The following is an 18,960-nucleotide window of genomic DNA, read 5'->3' on the forward strand; positions in this document are numbered from 1 at the left end:
GCGTTAGGTTATGTCAGAACACAAAAACAAAACAGAAGGATTTTATTGATAGGAAGAGTGAGAGAGATGCTTTTATAACTGAATATTTGAATATTAATATTCATACGTGTGCACAGGTAAGTTATGTCTTTATATACGTCTGCATATATATATATATATATATATATATATATATATATATATATATATATATATATATATATGTATATATATATATATGTATGTATATATATATATATGTATATATATATATATATATATATATATATATATATATATATATATATATATATATATATATATATATATATATATATATATGTATATATATATATATATATATATATATATATGTATATATATGTATATATATATATATATATATATATATATATATATATATATATATATATATATATATATATATATATATATATATATATATATATTGATGGCTAAGAAAATGTAAAAGTGATGTTTGAGAATGGACATGGAATCATTACATGTCTAATTACTCGTGTACAGTGTTTAGAGGTAGTATCTGACTTTAGAAACATTGCAAGCAAATGTTTTATACCTTCCTGAGTCGGATAAGCCCAGTTTTGCAATATTATATGCATGTGTGTGCGAGTCTGCCTGTGTGTATGAACACGACAGCTTGAGCACTATTGCAGTTAGGTCTAAGAAATGCAATGTACAGTTATTTGATCGAGTACTTACATTTCAATTGGTCTGTGAGTTTCTTCTTCGTCGTCGTTCTTATTTTCATAATTCTATTGGAAAATGTGAATGATTTCCAATTTGATAATTTACAACAAGTTTTCATAAAGCCCTATTTTTCGAGAACTTCTCAAGCCTATGTGTCTTCTCAAAAATGATCGCTATGTTTTGCTTGCCATTTCTATGGCCCGGTTTTACTGGAAGTGTCATGCCGGCCAAATATAGGAGCAATTTTTGGACGAGCTTACTCTTGTTTTATTACCTCTGGGCGTAGAGGTACGACGCAAGCACATCTGTCCTCTCAGTGTTGGATTGCTATTTGTTGATATTTTACTTATGCTTGGTTAAATAAAAAATAAACATCTATATATAAACAATAATATGCTCAATAGATTCGAGTAACGTTTATAGTAAATTCTCAATTAGAAGAAAACAAACTGTTGAAATACAAAAACATTACATTTAATGGCTGTTCAATAAAGTGCTTGCGTTAAGTTTTATATATCGACATTAATGACATGTGTATATATATATATATATATATATATATATATATATATATATATATATATATATATATATATATATATATATATATACATGTCATTAATGACATGTATATATATATATATATATATATATATATATATATATATATATATATATATATATATATATATATATATATATATATATATATACAAATCTTGTAAAACAGCAGGTATGGAGAGAAAGAACCAAGTTTGTAGACTTCTAGTGATCGGCAGGTCAGGTGTGGGTGTGACGTCATCCATGGACTCGCTGATGTCACGCAACAGCCACAAGAAATTAGTCCGTGACGTGGTAGTCCGCGAGGACCTCTACCTCTCTGCCATCGACTGCTCAGGTTTTGCTGACGCCGGGGATGACTGCAGACTCCCTGAGGACACCCTGCGAGCGACTCTGGACGACGTCATGAAAAGGGTCAACGGGTTTCATATTCTGGTGTATGTCCTGCAATACGGTGTCCGCTTCACTTTGCAGGAGCAAGAGGCTATACAAAAAGTCAAGAGCTTCTTTGGTAACGACGTCTTCAGGAAAAAAGGAATTATTCTAATGTCTTACGGAGACAACTTCGAATTGGAAAATGAGGGTGTGTCGTTTTTAGAGTGGTGCTGCCGTCAGACCGGAAATGTCAAGGCCGTGTTTGAGGAATGCCAGTACAGGGTCGTGCTCTTCAACAACAAGGTCAAGGGCTATGAAAAACGGATGGAGCAGAGGCGATGTCTGATAGAGAATGTGAACTCGCTGATTTCGATGAATCGAGGATCGGGCAACATCGATGAGATTCCGATTGAGGTTTCCGAACAGTTTGGGTCGGCGAGCCTGAATGGCTCGGGGGATTTCCGTCCCCAGAGTAGGGCCGGGCAAGCTAGTTATGACGTCATCCTGAACTTGACGGAAAGTCTGAAAGAGGTCAAGGCCCAACAACGTCGACATTTCCGGTGGCTGTGTGCTGGATTGTGGGTTGTTATTTTAGGTGTGGTGGCTCTCATTATTTTAATAGTGTTGATTAAAATACATTTCTAAAACGTATCGGTCAATTTAGCCTCTCTACCATTGCTTCTTGTGACGTGTAGTTACAAATGACCACCCCTTTCATTACAATTGCTACGTAACATTAACTAAATTGGTACTCTTGGGTCAATATAAATGGATACAAGCTGAGAAAGACGGACTTAATTTAGCTTCTTGATTGGGTGATGATTGCTAAAAAAAACAAATTCCCGAATGGACAATTTCCCTAATGGGTTCTTGCTCAAATGAACGATTTTGTGGATGCCCTATTTTCCGACAAATCTATTTGATCGAAAAAATACTATTGCTGTAAAATATTATTATATTTAGTTAAATGTTTAAATCTTGTAAACTGAAATTTATTTGTTATTTCAACGGGTAACAGAAAAATTACACAGAGAGAGAGAGAGAGAGAGAGAGAGAGAGAGAGAGAGATATTATGAGAAAGAAGGATTACTAAAGTTTTCACTTTTTATTTCAGAGCATTTAGAAATTTTTATTTTTTGTATATTTAAGATAAAATGTTTTACCTTACATAAATAGTATAACGTAAACCATTCTAGATAGATTGGTGATTTTACTATTACAATGACATGACATTTGCTTATAATACTCAAAAAAAAAAAATAGAAAATAAGCATTGTTGAAAATGTTTGCATGAAATACAAAACACAAATATTACACAACTTGATAATGTGTTTGTTTTATTTCTTGTCTCTGTGGGTTTTTTTTTTCTACAAAAGTTGAAAAAAAATACTTATGGAGGGATTGTTCGGCCGCATTAACAGATTTTTTAAAATAAAACTTAAATATGCATCTCTAAACTATTATGATACATTGTAATCTTGTAGTGTTGCGTGTTTAATAACTTGCTGTAGTTCTTTAAAACCATAAGACTAATATCTGAGACGCCTCGCCGCTAACTTGAAATGTAAAAATTAAGCAATATTAATTGTAAAACTATGAACAACACAGTTCTTTTTTAACATAAACGTATTTTTTTCAAAAAAATTTAAGTCATTGGCTAAAAAGAATATAAATACAATACTAGGCTATGCATCATAGACCACTGTTGTGTATTTGATCATGGAAAACAATTATTATGACTTTCATTGTTTTACTCTCCCTGGCCGTTCCGGTTGAATTCAAGAGTTAAATATATTTGAATTGAAAAAATCATTCTAAAGGGCTTTTTAACGGCGTATATTCAATACAAATATATTAAAATGAATGCAATCGATGGTTCTCAAACAGCTAAAAAGTAACTATAATGTTATCGCTAGCCATATTTTTTAAAAGATTTTTTTTTATATATTTATTATGACTACATAGGCTCCTCAAAACTTTTGCCCAAATTTTTTTGACAACTTGCACTAGTAATAATTAATTCAATATAAGAAATTTTAATTTATCTAAGACTTATATATATAAGTGAGTTTAACAAAGTTGATTTCGAAAATAAGAAGCGTAATTTGTGTATGTAACATGTATATTATAAGTGTATAATTTTAGGCATGTATCTAGTAAATTATTTATTTTTTTTTAATTTACAAAGTAAGGTGTAGTATCGCAATCGCGAATGTCTAGTGATCTCTGATTAGGGCGAAATCTATTCGGATAGATTTCATTTCTAGTCAGGTCTAACAGCCCACCCACATTTATATTTAATCAGGAATAAACCAGGATCAACTTATCGTGAATTATCAAATTCATCTTTGATCTGGCAAGGTCATAAATATCACACTAGATAAGATAAGAAATCTTTACATAGAGACAATATGTGGTTTATTGAGAGATTAAATAGTGTATGACCAGGACAAAAACGAGTTTTGAGTACAGGTGTAATAATAATAGTAGTCAACACTACACATTTCAATAATGATAAATATATATATATAATAATAATAGTCAACAAAGCTACATATTTCAACAATGATACATATCTTTATATATATATATATATATATATATATATATATATATATATATATATATATATATATATATATATATATATATATATATATATATATATAATACTCAACACTACACATTTCAACAATGTAACATATATATGATAATAATAGTCAACACTACACATTTCAAAAATGATACATATATATAATAATAATAGTCAACATTATACATTTCATATATATATATATATATATATATATATATATATATATATATATATATATATATATATATATATATATATATATATATACATATATATATATATATATATATATATATATATATATATATATATATATATATATATATATATATATGACTAGGTGGTGAAAAGCACCCCCCACCTAGCTGGAAAGGTTGGTAGCGCTTTTTGCCAGTCACTATCCCGTAAAAAAATTATTTTCTTGCCCTACAATTGATGTATAATACAGTTGAATCGGTGTCTAAAGCCTGGTTGCTGTTTACTTTCTTAACTATGACTGTGTAGAATTCAATGAACGGCCTTTTTTTTTTTATTTTACCCTTTTTTTGCGAACACTTATGGTCGGCGCCCGCCTCTCCCGCCCTCCTCTAGCTACGCCGCTGCGCAAGATTTTGCGGTAATGATAGCCACAGATACTAAAAGTAGGTGTTACACTGTTGTTACGCCACTGAGTTCATCACATGATTATCTGAAGATGTTTTTTTCTCTTTACGATCTCTGGTCCGCTTGAAAGACAGTAAGGTAAGTATCACACGTCGATGTAGCCGAAACAGAAAGTAAATTTTGTTTTGGTGTTAGTTTTCCCTTACTGTTTTGATGTAGAAAGGATTGTAAGTACCATTTTGATATGATAAAACTGTGATATATCAGTTGAGATTTAAGATACACGTACACAGGAGTATTCTTTTTACAGTTACACGCTGTTACTATTTTAAATTATTGTTTAGTTAGTATGATACTGGTAGTTAATCATAACTGAAAAGTTTAGCTTGGGTGCAATTTCTGTAAACAAGTGTAGTTTGTCATGTAGGTATTTAGAAAAATCGAGACCAAGGTATATTTATTTTTTATGGTTATGGTTAAGGTTTCGATTTATAGGAAGCATTAGGCCTAGGGTTAGACTTGAATTACAAGTCAATTAAACCAGTTCAAATCGATATTTATTTGAGAAGCTTTTGGAGATTTATTGACAGAAATGTAGGCCTACACAACAAATAAACGGAGACATGATACAACTATGCGTAAAAATAGTATCTACATATAATGGGTTTTAAAGTCTATGGTCGTTCTATTCTTTAATCACGCAAATTGCCATCCTTGTCACATATATATATATATATATATATATATATATATATATATATATATATATATATATATATATATATATTATTTATTTATTTATTTATTTATTTATTTATATATATTTATATATATATATGTTTGATTGTGAGTGTGGATGTTCCGGTAATATATCATGTGTAAACATTGTGACATCGCCATCAAACTCTACGGGTTTATCGGAAGACTAAATATAGCTTTTTTAAGAAATAGTGGGGAATTCCCCTTTAATCGATCTATGGTCCACTTTACACACCGCACGTCAAGCAAGCATCACACACCAACACATAGAAGAGATGTGAACGTTGTTTTGTGTTGATTTCTCTACGTTAACGAACGTTTATTGCATAGTAAGTTGTATTTTGTGTTAAAACCTTATTTACTGGTTGTAAAGTAAGATATATATGCACACGAGTTAGACATAATATGTGTTGACAACGTAAATAAAGGGTTCCTACAAGAAATGGCAGATGTGATTGATGTTTAGTGTTTTGGCTAGATTTAAGGCTAGAGAAATGAGTTGTTTTCTTCTTCTTCATTATTTCGTGTCAACTATTGTCAACTTGTTCTGCGCCTTAGCCTTTGTCCAATGTAGCAGTTGCTTGATTTTAGAGTTCAGACTCTCGTTGAAGAGTTGCTATCCTTACCTATTGAGCCTTAGCTGTCTTGCCTGCCGAGGGTTTGTACTTGAGACTTACCTACTTGACCACGCTGACACCTTCTCGAATGACGAAACCAATTTTAAGAACCCCTCTATTATACATATGCTTACGATATACTGCTGGTTTGTTTAATGAATCTGAACAGAAACTTTTGTATAGGTCATTTCTGTTTTCACATATAGTAGTTGATTTTTCTTGTATCAAGGCCATTTAATTTTCTTTTAAAAGTTGTTATTGGCAGTCTGACCATTAGTAAACATGTTTTAAACAAAAGATTCTTACATTGATTAGCTTAGATCTATATTTTCCAAACACTTTGATGCACCCTTTTAAGTAAAGCAATTTTTTCACAACATTTGATGTATTTTCGGAGGTCGGCGTTATCGGGTCTGATAAGCTCATGGCTGCTGAGCAAAAAGTCCCGAGTTCGAACCCCCTGGCAGCCAGAACAACCCCTAATTCCTTCCTTGAAGTTTGTTCTTATGGAAGCATATCTAGAAAGAATAGTAGGCTGAGTCAATGATTGACACGTAATTCTTGTGGTGGATGCAGAGTTTCTCCCAGGCTCAGCCCCCCCCCCCCCCGAAGAAAGTCTACCGCCTCCCCCCGAACGAAATGGAATTGGTATAGAAAATATATACCGGAAATTTTCGTCCACCCCCCCCCCCTCCCCACGCGAAAATTTCAAGTGCCTTCCCCCCCCCCCCCCCCCCCCCCCCCCCCGGAGAAAAAAGTCTGGAAGAAACACTGGTTGGTTGGAATCTCTTTTAACACTAGAATGAAGAAGAAAAAAATAATTATGTATTTTCTATATTTTGTTTCACAGAGAACTCGCCATGAGTGAAGGAAATAGCCGTCTTTTTTTTGTCGGGAGGTCGGGGAATGGAGTGACATCTACAATAACATCATTCCTATCCGAAAACAATCAAGTACCAGGCAAATCAAAATTGTATCAGATATATAAGGACGATGTGTTTGTAGCTGTAGATGGTTCAGGGATAGGTGATGGTGGAGAGGATATGAAACATTCTGATGAGGACGTTTGGCAGTCTATAAAAAGCATTTTGGAGGAAATTGGAGAAGATTTTGAAGCACTAATATGTGTTTTCAAGTACGGAGTTCGCTTCACAAAGCAGGAAAAAGATTCTGTAGATAAAGTAAAAGATTATTTTGGTGAGAACATTTTTAAGGAGAGGGGAATAATCGTGCTGACTTATGGGGATAATTTTGACTTGGGCAATAATCAATCATTTGAAGAATGGTGCAACGTACAGAGGGGCGTTTTCAATGAACTTTTGTCAACATGTAATGGCAGAATTGTGTTGTTTGATAATCGTACAAAAGATGTGATTCAAGTAAATAAACAAAGGGAACAACTCAAGAAAGCTGTAGAAAGTCTAAGAACAACGAAACCAGACAGATTTTCGTCTGTACCGGCATTATCACATGAACAAGCTGTAGAAAATCTAACACCTGACATAAAATCGACCATACCAGTACCATTATATGAACAAGCTGTTGGACTATATGTAAGTTATTGGGTAAAGGATCACAGAAAAATACGCAATCGGAAAACATCTTAACAGAAAACTGCGCGAACAGAAAAATGCACAAATACAAACTAATTATACGACTTCACTTTAATTTTGTCATATTCCGAAGAAATATATTTTATTATGCTACAGTGTACACGTGTTTATTCTTTGGTATTGTTTATAAACGGTCGATCTGTGAAAACAAAAAATGCCCTTGTGCACTTTTTTGTGCTCAGTTTTCCGTTGCGCAGTTTTCCGTTGCGCATCTTTCCGGTCACCATGTGTCATATATGGTGTAACCGGCTTTCTTTAAAATAACTCTTTATTTATTTATATTGTATCTGCTTATTTTTTCAAGCCAACTTTACCCCCGGGAAATACTCAAGAATATAGCGTCACACCTTCTAAGCCAGGACAAGCTGATGTAACCACGGTAAGAATATTTGATGCAACAGGGGCGTAGACAGGTGTGGTGTTTAGTGGGGGTAGAGACCCACTTTTATATCTGAAGTTAACTTACAGCTGTTAGCGACTGTGCGATCAAGTTGCTTTACAATTTTATTTTAAAATGTCAAAAAACGAACTTTTTTCCTCAATCCTTGAAATATAATTAGAACCTAACCCCCATCCCTATGATAAATTCCTGCTTAAATTACCAGGCGCTACAGTTATGCAGTTCGCTAAAATACAATTAATACGTAATTACTAAGCATTATTTTTTATTGTACAATATATTGATATAACTAAGAATTCGGTCATTTAAATTTTTACCTAGAACTTCTTTTACAACTAATCAAATAATTTACGATTGCCATTTTTAACTTGAAACTCAACTGTATACTAAATAATGGGATTGTTATTAGTAGTAAGTTGGAATATTTAATTTCTTGGAAAAATTGTTATGGCACTATAGAAACACTGAAACAGAACACACGTTATTTTTACACGGTGGTCCTAAATTTTGTACACAATATATCTTTGCATTCATGTTTTATTTACATTTCAGAACGATGGAGATCAAATTTCAAACAGCTCTCAGCAGATACTCCTGCCTAAAAGTGAGCCAAGTAAGTTATTGCTGACTTTTATAATACAACCTTTTAGCAATATTTTAAAAAATATACAAGTATCCTTATTTTAAATTTTGAAAAAATTTATACTTTCTCTGGTATTTTATTCTTCGAAGTTTTTATTTCACCAAAGGTCGCATTCGTTGGTCAAATTTTAAATTAACAATGGTATGTATATATATATATATATATATATATATATATATATATATATATATATATATATATATATATATATATATATAAAGTATATATAAAGGGTGGTCCATAAACGTTATCTTATTTTCGGGGCGAGTGGGGGGAAGTCGAAATTTGTTACGATGATGACGAAGTTTTATGAATAAGGAATTTTAAAAACCCTTATGGCGTTTTGAAAGGCATTAAAATATCTATTAAACATTACTAAAATAGAAAACAGTGTTCTTTTCACTCTTCAGGTTAGGGTTAGGGGGTAGGTGGAGTGCAAACTCTCCCTCCCCCTCTCTCCCCATCCCCGGAGCACGTCTAACGCCCCGGAGAAAAAAAAATGTCTGAAAGATATCCCTAACGTAATATGGCGTGAATATTTCCATTACAAGAAACCTATCTAATGTTAAACCAAGTGATTTAGAATATGCTTTCTGCAGAATTTTACATTTGGTCTGAAGTTTTTTGCGATTTTCATGATGAATACAAAAATGTTAACATTTTATCTATTAAATTATTATGGAAGGTTCAGGGGCAGACGGCGGTTTTCATGAAGTGGCAGGTATGGCTGAGACGTCGCACGTCAACACTGATGTTCAGGAAGAGTCACAGACAAGATTTGAGGGCCAAAGGGATCCATTGCAGGCTATGCTGGTTGAAATCAAGGCCGGGAACCGCCGCATTCTGTGGTTCTTGAGTATTGCAATGTTTGTAATCTGTGGTATAGGTGCTGTCATATGTTTAAAATTATTTCACGTTATTTAACCACGATTTTGATAAGACTATATTTATACGTGTGACAACTAAAAAAAACTAAAAATAAATTTTGTTATTACTTTTAAATATTTTTACACGTATATGTAATTGAATCCAATTTTTCTTAAAACCTTTTTTGCAAACATTTGAAAATATTTGTGTATACTCAAGTATTAACAATAAATATCTTTGTATGGGACGGCGTCACGAAATAAGTATAAACAAATATAGTGCAATATACATTTTATATCAGAAATCAATTGGTCTGATGTGTCGTTGTTTATCAAACAAGGGAGTTCATCTTTGTAAAAGGGCGAAACTTTGTGAGAACTTTCTTTTAAAGTACATTTTATTTTATTTTATAAGGCGAGTTTAGATTTGAAATTCACTTTTTTATCGTTGACAGTTTATAATAATATTGATTAAACGCTGTTGTATTTCAGAAGCTTTTTTAGCGTAGGATTGGTAAACATCTTTAGCCTTTACATTGTTCTTTTGTTAGGTTTTGATAATAATTTTAACATGTTTTTGTCATTCCATGCTTAACTGTCAACATCTTTTATTCAGAACGATGCATCCTCGCCACAATATGTGCATTTAATTGACTTAATGTTATCTAAATTTTACAAGCTTGTATCTATTTTACTAACTTTGCTTGTGCATTTGTGACAAATATTGTAACTCGATTTTCACCCACTTCTAATGCAGCGATTTCGTTAAAACTTCTCAGATATGTTCTTCTTAAATGATAATGCAAGAATATATAATTAATTTTTAGTCTAGTTAGATAGACAACTTAATTTTAAAATTACTATAATCAACTATAAAAGAAGAGAAATATTGTTTTTAAAATCCTAACACTTGATTTATCAGAGAGGCGACGAGGGCGAACAGTTTGTCACAGTTGGCTGATTTGGTGTCAGAAGTGTGAGACATGCTTGATTAAACCAAAGTCAATACATTTTTTATTGACAGTTTTTTTAAATAATTTTAGAATACGTTTTATTTACACCGGGATAATTTGGTTTGTTTTTGCTTTGTATTTTTGTATGGTTCTTGTCAACAAATGCTAATGTTAAGCATCTTATATCTTTTTTGAAAACTGAAGGCATGAAATTATTTTAGAATAAATGCAGTGCCAGTTAACATGTGACCAGCCATTGTTTCCACTCTTGAAACGTTTTCCGTATAATAAAATTCCCTTTATGGCATTTGTTTTTTAAATAAAGCTAATTCGTTTTATTTTCTTATTTTCAGTGAATTTAAACGCGTGTTATTATAAAGGTTTTATATTTGTTGTATTAGTGCCTATTAATACCTTCCAAATATAAAATATTACATGGTTAAAACACATTATATGACAGTCACCATGAAGAAACCAAAATAGATAAAACTATTCATTTGTAAATTATAGCAGAATTTCAATTGAGCATTTATTTGATTTTCTGAAATGACATTAAATTATACATAAAATCGGAATTTTGAAATGATATATTTATATCCGTTAATCACTTTACTTTGGCCTAAAGACTCGTCACTCTGAAATGGCCCTGGCCACGTCACTTGAAGGGCCCTTAAAACACAATATATAATTCATAAAACATCATTCCTGATGATGAAACAAATAAATAATAACACTAATAAGACATACCATACATGGGAACAGGGCATTTCCCCCCTGTCAATTACCCCCCGGATATTCCCCCCCCCCCCCCGACATTACCCCCAGAGTAATTACCCCCCCCCTGTCAATTACCCCCTGTCAATTACCCCCCGCCCAGTAGGACATTACCCTCCCCCCCCCCCCTCGGACAGGGTTAGGGTTAAGGCTAGGGTTAGGGTTAGGGTTAAGGTTAGGGTTAGGGCTAGGGTTAGGGTTAGGGTTAAGGCTAGGGTTAGGGTTAGGGTTAGAGTTAAGGTTAGGGCTAGGGCTAGGGCTAGGGCTAGGGCTAGGGTTAGGGTTAGGGTTAGGGTTAGGGTTAGGGTTAGGGTTAAGGTTAGGGTTATAGCTAGTTTTAGGGTTAGGGTTGTGTCTAGCTTTGGTTTTGGTTTTGTTTGAAGTTTTAGGCTAAGGTGGATGCTTAGGTTTTGGTCTTTTTCTTAAGGTTTGGATTAAAGTAGTATATAGGTATAAATTTCTAGTTAGAGTTAGGATTTTAACTTGAGAGTGGGGGGGGGTAATTCCCCGGGGGGGGGAGGGATTGCTCCGGGGGGTAAATACGGGGGGAAATGTCCGGGGGGAAATATCCAGGGGGGTAATGTCCTGTAGCCACAAAACATAACTATGTTTTCCCCAAGTGAGGAAAAACGTAGAACAGGAGAAATTTACACTGAAATAATTATTTAAGTTATCGTCTTCAAATGACGACACTCTAGTCTAGTAAAAGTTTACTACTCCCTCCTCCCCCCCCCCCCCCCCCACATCATTCTTCGTCTCTCGTATATTCTATCCACAAATAATTAATATAGTCCTCTGCAGTAACAAATACTATACGACTAGACGTCACATATCTGCCACCATCCACCCCTCAAATACACATAATCTAAATGATTACTTTTATTTTATTCTAAGAAAAGTCATGTTATCTGAACCCGCCCATTCGTTCTCCTCGACATTAAAGGGAAACTGTATTAAAATGTGCTAAACTATTTATGCATAAGGCAGGTCTTTAAGTTACAATATATATATATATATATATATATATATATATATATATATATATATATATATATATATATATATATATATATATATATATATATATATATATATATATATATATATGTATGTATTTATGTGTATGTGTGCGTATCTGTGTGTGTGCAGTGTTTCTTCCAGGCATCTCTTTGGGGGGGGGGGAGGGGGAACAGCCCCCCCTCCCCCAGAAGAAAGTATACCACCCCCGCCACCCCCCCCCCCCCCCCCCGCCACCCCCATTAAAAAGCAGAAAATTAATTATTTGGTGAAGCTTTCTGAAAATGTTGAATACTAATAAACCGGGAGAACAGTGGATGGGAACTCGGGCTATAGACATGATTTTTAATCCATTTTAAATACTTAAAGTTTTAAAAATAGAATAAAATCTCGTAGACAAAAGAATTGCACACCAAGTGAACGCTAAATAAAAAAGTGCATAATAGTGCGCAATAGTATTAGTACTTTAAAAATTTACATTAGTTTTTTGAGAAATCGGAAATAGCGTAAATTACTACTTCCGGTCAACGGAAATTACTCAAAATTTAACAGAAGGTAGAGAATTAGATCTTTTACTTACATGTGAAATTTCATTTATCTATCTGAAATAGTACTCAAGTTATAAGCTTTTGAAAAATTCAAAGTAAAATAAGTACCACTTCCGGTTATCGGAAATCGCTCATAAGTTGATAAGGATCTACGACTACGATTTTGATAAAATACTTATATATAAAATTTCATCAACCTAGCTGTAACGGTACTCAAGTTATCGTGTTTACACACACAGAGACAGACACACAGACTGACACACAGACATACGGACAAGATTGCAAAATTATGTTTTTCCGTATCAGTGAGATGTAAAACGTCGAGATTTGTAATAATCTCGATTTTTTTTTTTGCACGATTACAAGACTTTCTCTATACTGCGTATATACGAGAAAGTAAAAAGGGTACGATTTTTCAGACATTGTAAAATTCTGACCAGTAGCTCTTTCAAAAAGTTGTCTCGTTAAAAGTTTTAATATATACTGCAATATAAGCCGTTTAACTTTGATTGCTTTAAGTGCATAAATAAAAAGCCTTAACGTTGTTTAAAGTACCAAAAAATTCAAAATGGCAGAGGTTTTTTCGGGTTTCCATTACAACCCTTTTTTCTGCTGTTTAATACCTATTTTCTTAAAAAATTAAACGGGGTCAATTGTCAAATCAGTTGTTTTCAATCCTTTTTTTCAGCGCAATTTCCATACTGGACAATTGCGATTATTAACTCGTCATTTCTGGTGATGGATGGATGGATGTGTGTCCGCAGCTTTAAGTCGTCTCTCCTCCTCAACAAAGCAATATCGAGGACTAGTTCCAAAAGCAAATATGTTAAGCAAGTTCCGAGGATGATTGAGGGCCAAAAAATTCCCGGAATTCCTTCCTGGATTTCCCGGAAAAGCCAAAAACAAACCTCGAAAAATTGCAGGTTTTTTGCCCATATCTCGGCAACCAGACCACTTAGCGACTTGAAACATTTACCAATCGATTTCAGCCATAATTTAGAACAATATTGCCGAAGAAAGTTTTCAAAAATATCCTTTCTTTCGGTCACAAAAAATTAATTAAGGAAATTGCGCTTAAATTGTCACTACACTTTTTATTAACTTGTTTTCTGTTTAATACCTTTTTTCATGTGCCAAACATGGTAAAAGTATTCAAAAGGCTTTAGACCTTAAATTATTAAAATTAAATAAACTGAGCATATCCCCTTTATATTTAAAATAAAAATTAAACGTGGTCAATTGTTAAGTCAGTTGTCAGAATTCGTTTGTCTTAAGCAGACGCTGGTCCGGATTATTTTTGTATAAGGAGCTTCGTTTAAAAGTAAATAATGATTGAGTATAAGGTAATGATATAGAGTGTGCACGTATTTCATATTTTAAAAATAAAAATTTAAAAAGCTTAGATTCGACATCAGAACGATTACTTTCAGGCAAAAACGAAAAATCAAGTAGTAAGGTGAAGTTGACTGTGATCTGTATGAGAAAATGTGTTGGGGGTCTCTGGCTGCCGCCCCCTCAGTCCTTCCCCCCCCACCCCCCTCCCCCCCCCCCCCCACCCCTCCCCCCGGGCTTTTAATACAGAAACATGGTCGATCTAGATCTAGTATGAACAATCTACAAGGCAGTGATTGATTTTTCGGAGTTTTCCCTCCTAGGCAGAGTTTCTTCCAGGCATCTCTTCGGGGAGGCGAAGCCCCCCCCCCCTCCCCCGAACGAAATGAAATTTATATAATTTATATAGAAAATATATAGGCCTACTTTTAACAGTGTCCGCCCCCCCCCCCCCCCGAAGAAAGTTTACCCCCCCCCCCCCCCCGAAAATTTCAAGTGCCCCCCCCCCCCTCCCCGGAGAAAAAAATCTGGAAGAAACACTGCTCTTAGGTGGGTTGCTTTCCCCAGCTAACAAGGGGTAAGGCCTAGGAACTTTAATGTAGTTAACAATATGCTCTCCAGTCCGCCCCCGTCCTCCCGTTATGAAAAGCATTACGTTTAATTCAACCAAACAGGCTGTAAAGTGAAACCGTTTATCTTTGATTGCTTATTTTTGCCCAACTTAAATTAAGTTTATATTGCATTTTTTTTAGGTTACTTTACATAAAGGAAAAGAGAACACGGGTCTCCGGGCTATCAAAATTCTGTCTCCAACATGATATGCATTTAGCATTTTTATCTGGCCACCTTAAACAATCATCATAACAAAACAATGATGCACAATTCAAAAGTCAATCGATGTTAAAGTTAAAGATTAAAAGATAGATTACATCTAGATCTAGAACTAGGCCTAAGTTCGTACTCTTTCGGCACCAGACAATATTAAAGTAAAGCCTCTATCGAGCACTATCTAGATTCTAGATCAGGATTTAACAGTTTTTTTAACAGGTAAACTAAAATTGCACTGACTTAGCTTCCCTGCCTAAGATTAACTTTGATTAAGAAGTAGATCTAGATCTAGATCTAGATCTAAGTTTGACTAAGAGTCCTAAGCTAAGAGACTAAGTCATAAGCCTGGCCTAAGACTTAGGCAGAGATCTAGAATTTAGATCTAGACTAGAGATAGAGTCTACTCTAGATCTTAGATCTAGTCGACTCACGTTTATTTAGATAATTCTGGATCTCTGATTCAGACTGATTCTCTGTCCTTTGAAATGTTAGTAATAATATTATTAATAATATTAGGCCTATAGTAAATAAATAGGCCTAAATACTAAATAAAAAAAAAATAAAATAAGGGGAGAATTTTACACTATTGTCCGATAATCATCAAAAATAATTAAATATGTACTAGATTCTAGATCTAGATCTAGTAATAAATTGGTAATCTATAATTTTAGGCAGGTGCGTAAAATCGGCCGAGGCTAGTAATGTGCTAAAACGTTGCCTCATTGTCATTGTTAAGGCTTTAAAATAGAAGTATTGATAGATTAGGCCTATATTAAATTTGTTTCAAATATTATAGATAACTGAATAAAAAACCAAAATCAATGGCTAAATATATTTAGGCTAGAAATTAACTTTAAACAGCAGTGTTTACGAGCAAAATTTGCTATATAAACAGCGGGCATCTGTAAGTTAGAGTGGTTTCCCCTGAAAAGTAAATAAGCTTCCCTGTCCCTTGGTTACATCTGATGAAAACATCGCTAGTATTTATTTTTAACAGAAAAGTTTTTAATACAATTGTTTAAAAACAGGTACATTAATGAAACTTTAACACATTTTTGTAACTTTCAAAACATAAATCTACCTAAATATGTGAAATAATTACAAAAATTTAACGAGTCACCTTTTTTTACACATTACTAGTCTCAGTCGATTTTCCTTATCTAAAACGATAGATTACCAATAAATATTAAATTAATAAATAAGGAGAATCTATCATTTTAGGTAGATCTAGAAATCTACGTAAAATTGGCCGTGACTAGTAATGGGAGAAAATATTATTGAGGACCATTAATAATAATTAATGTTATTTCCTAGATCTAGTAGATCTAGTAGTAAATACTAAGTTACTAACTTAGTATTTAGGGCCTATAGATCTAGGGCCTAGTAAGATCAAGCATTAATATTATTCTGTGATAATTAGATTATTAGTACTATTTACTAATTACTAAACAGCAAATATTAACAAAAAACCTACTGTTTGTAATGTCCTGCCAATTCTACTTGTACAGATCTAGATTATAGTATAAGTAAAGTACTCTAGGCCTCTACAATGTAATGTAGGCCCTATTGAAATTATAATAAATTAAAATTGGTTGGCTGAGATCTAAGAGCACCAGTCCATGTTACCTGCAAAAGGATTAGAAATTTTATGGTGATCACATAATGGTTTTAAGGAGGTGAGGAATTTTAAGGGGAGGTCATGGTACTAATTCCACTTTGATATCCTCCCTGCTGTCCCATAATGATCAAAAATGACATTTCATGCTATCTCTGCTGGGTTTTATCAATATATATATTCTAAAAAGAATTTAATGACTAACATGCATAAAGGCATTAAATGTAAATGTCATTACTTTGCATGTAGATTTAGTTATTATCTAACAAATAAAACCATTATGATATTGATCAATAAAGGCATGCTCTGAGAATGTTAAAACTATATTTCATGGTTAAACTGGACAAATGTCACCATTTTGTTTTGGCATCAACAATCACTGTGCAAAAAAAAAAAAAATTGACCAAAATAAAACTATTCTAACCATAGTTATAAAAATTGTGTTAAAATGTACAATAACCAATGTTTGAACCAGTGGCATCGCTAGGTCGGGTGTCACCCGGTGCTGCACCCTCATGGTGTTCACATTTAATACTAATGTTTATCTATAGTTGGTTATTAATTGTTTTCTCTATATTTAACTTGCTTACATCATGTTGTCGCCCCCCCCCCCCCCCCATGTTGAGATTGTCATTATGTACTTAAAATACTTTTTAACTATAACTAACGATACATAGAACTGGTAAAAGCATATTTATTCTATATATCTTTCAATTTTTTTGTCTTGGTGTCACCAACCCTAAATGGTGTTATCCGGTGCGGTCCGCACCTCCCACCTGTGGCTTGAACTAAAATCGTTTTGTAAACTTTTAAACTTGAAGTCTTAAATAAAGAATGGCATTGAAAAAGTCATGTGGTGGTTACAAAGTGAAGTTTACTAAGTTATGTCTATGTGGGAAAAAAAGTTCTCAAAATGGTATTATGGAGGTGAGAAATTTTGAGGAAAGAGCAGTGAGATTAACTTCTGTTTTATCTCCTTCCTGCTTGGTCAAGTGGGTAATAAATTACATAAAATGAATCATCTACTTATCTGTGATCAAGTACCAGCAGTGGTTGTTACCTCAGAAGTAGATTAGTAGTTTTTTTTTGGTGTTTTTTATAGGGCTGGGGTGTCGACTATAGCCACATACCACACAGTGCAGACTGCCCTGCTTTACCTAATAATTGGGCTTTGTTAATTAACAATCAAAATGTTTGATTAGATCTTGTAATAGTTTAGGCTGACTAGTAACTAGATCCAGAGGTGTAGCGAGGGCGGGGGGTGGGGACCGCACCGGGTGACACCATTTAGGGGGGTGACACCAAGGCAAAAAATAGTAAAAATATATAGAGAAAAATTTGAGGTGGGGGGGGGGGGTGCAAATCAAAAATTGAAAGTTTGTCCCTGGGAAGAGTCGCTATGCCTCACGCCACTGACTAGATCTCAATCTAATATTTTAAATTGATGAAAATATCACAAATATTCTTAATCTTCGAATGACTAATGATATGTATATATTGTGATATATTAAATTGTTTAAATGAGTCTATAAGTTTATCACTTTTGTATTAAAACCACTAGGCCTGTGAAATTATTACTGAGCAAAAAACAAAAGATGCTGGTATTGTATTAAAAAGAGAAGCATAATACCTAAAAATAGTCTATAGAGCTAGTAGAACCTCAGCATATTCAACTCCCTTTTATTTAGATCTATATTTTTGTCAAACTAAATCACCAAATGATCCATTGGAAAGACTTATGCATTTAAAAAGAAATTTAATTGACTAATAAAATCTTCTATACCTTGGTCTTCCAGCAAACATGGTGTTTTAAAGATGTGATATTATCAATATTGTGTATACAGTTAAAGAGATTCATTCAGCGCAATATAAAATTGTATTCCCGCAGACAAATTTGAAAAAAAATCTTACTGAATCTTAGACATAAAGATATTTTATTATGTTTTCTGTACATGATGCAATCAAATACTTGTGGTGCCAGCTTCTTGTCTGTATGCTTGACTTTTGTAACCTGAAAAGTGTGGTTGCGCATAGTCAACAACACCTTTGCTTCCAGCTGTAAATTCATATAGAGTTAGCCTAAAAAATTATAAACAAAATGTAATATTTTATCTCCAAGAAAAACAATAATTCATTTCTGTTTTTGTAAATA

The 18,960-nt window shown here is 33.3% G+C and overlaps 2 protein-coding genes across 3 annotated transcripts; both read left to right on the top strand.

Annotated features, from left to right (window-relative positions):
* LOC131938155 (uncharacterized) lies at positions 1 to 2,955 on the top strand. The gene is made up of 2 exons (XM_059296073.1): positions 1 to 116; positions 1,439 to 2,955. The coding sequence occupies exon 2, from the start codon at positions 1,444 to 1,446 to the stop codon at positions 2,287 to 2,289; it is 846 nt and encodes a 281-aa protein (XP_059152056.1). The 5' UTR covers positions 1 to 116; positions 1,439 to 1,443; the 3' UTR covers positions 2,290 to 2,955.
* Positions 2,956 to 4,987: 2,032 nt separating this feature from the next.
* LOC131938153 (uncharacterized) lies at positions 4,988 to 11,207 on the top strand. 2 transcript variants are annotated; one of them, XM_059296069.1, is made up of 5 exons: positions 4,988 to 5,070; positions 7,070 to 7,772; positions 8,137 to 8,211; positions 8,785 to 8,845; positions 9,561 to 11,207. In XM_059296069.1, exons 2-5 carry the CDS (start codon positions 7,080 to 7,082, stop codon positions 9,797 to 9,799), a joined length of 1,068 nt encoding a protein of 355 aa, XP_059152052.1. In that variant the 5' UTR covers positions 4,988 to 5,070; positions 7,070 to 7,079; the 3' UTR covers positions 9,800 to 11,207. The 2 variants fall into 2 exon arrangements, with proteins under 2 accessions (XP_059152052.1, XP_059152053.1); XM_059296070.1 differs by lacking the exon at positions 4,988 to 5,070 and adding an exon at positions 5,857 to 5,931.
* The last annotated feature ends 7,753 nt before the right edge of the window (positions 11,208 to 18,960 follow it).

Source organism: Physella acuta, unplaced genomic scaffold (assembly GCF_028476545.2).
Source record: "Physella acuta isolate Inbredline_101_S28 unplaced genomic scaffold, ASM2847654v3 ptg000235l, whole genome shotgun sequence".
Lineage (NCBI taxonomy): Eukaryota > Metazoa > Mollusca > Gastropoda > Physidae > Physella > Physella acuta.

Coding starts and splice junctions, on each gene's coding strand:
- LOC131938155 (XM_059296073.1), top strand. CDS start 1,444: ATGGAGAGAAAGAACCAAGTTTGTAGACTTCTAGTGATCGGCAGGTCA.
- LOC131938153 (XM_059296069.1), top strand. CDS start 7,080: ATGAGTGAAGGAAATAGCCGTCTTTTTTTTGTCGGGAGGTCGGGGAAT. Junction 7,773..8,136: donor AACAAGCTGTTGGACTATAT/GTAAGTTATTGG, acceptor TATTTTTTCAAG/CCAACTTTACCCCCGGGAAA. Junction 8,212..8,784: donor GACAAGCTGATGTAACCACG/GTAAGAATATTT, acceptor TTTACATTTCAG/AACGATGGAGATCAAATTTC.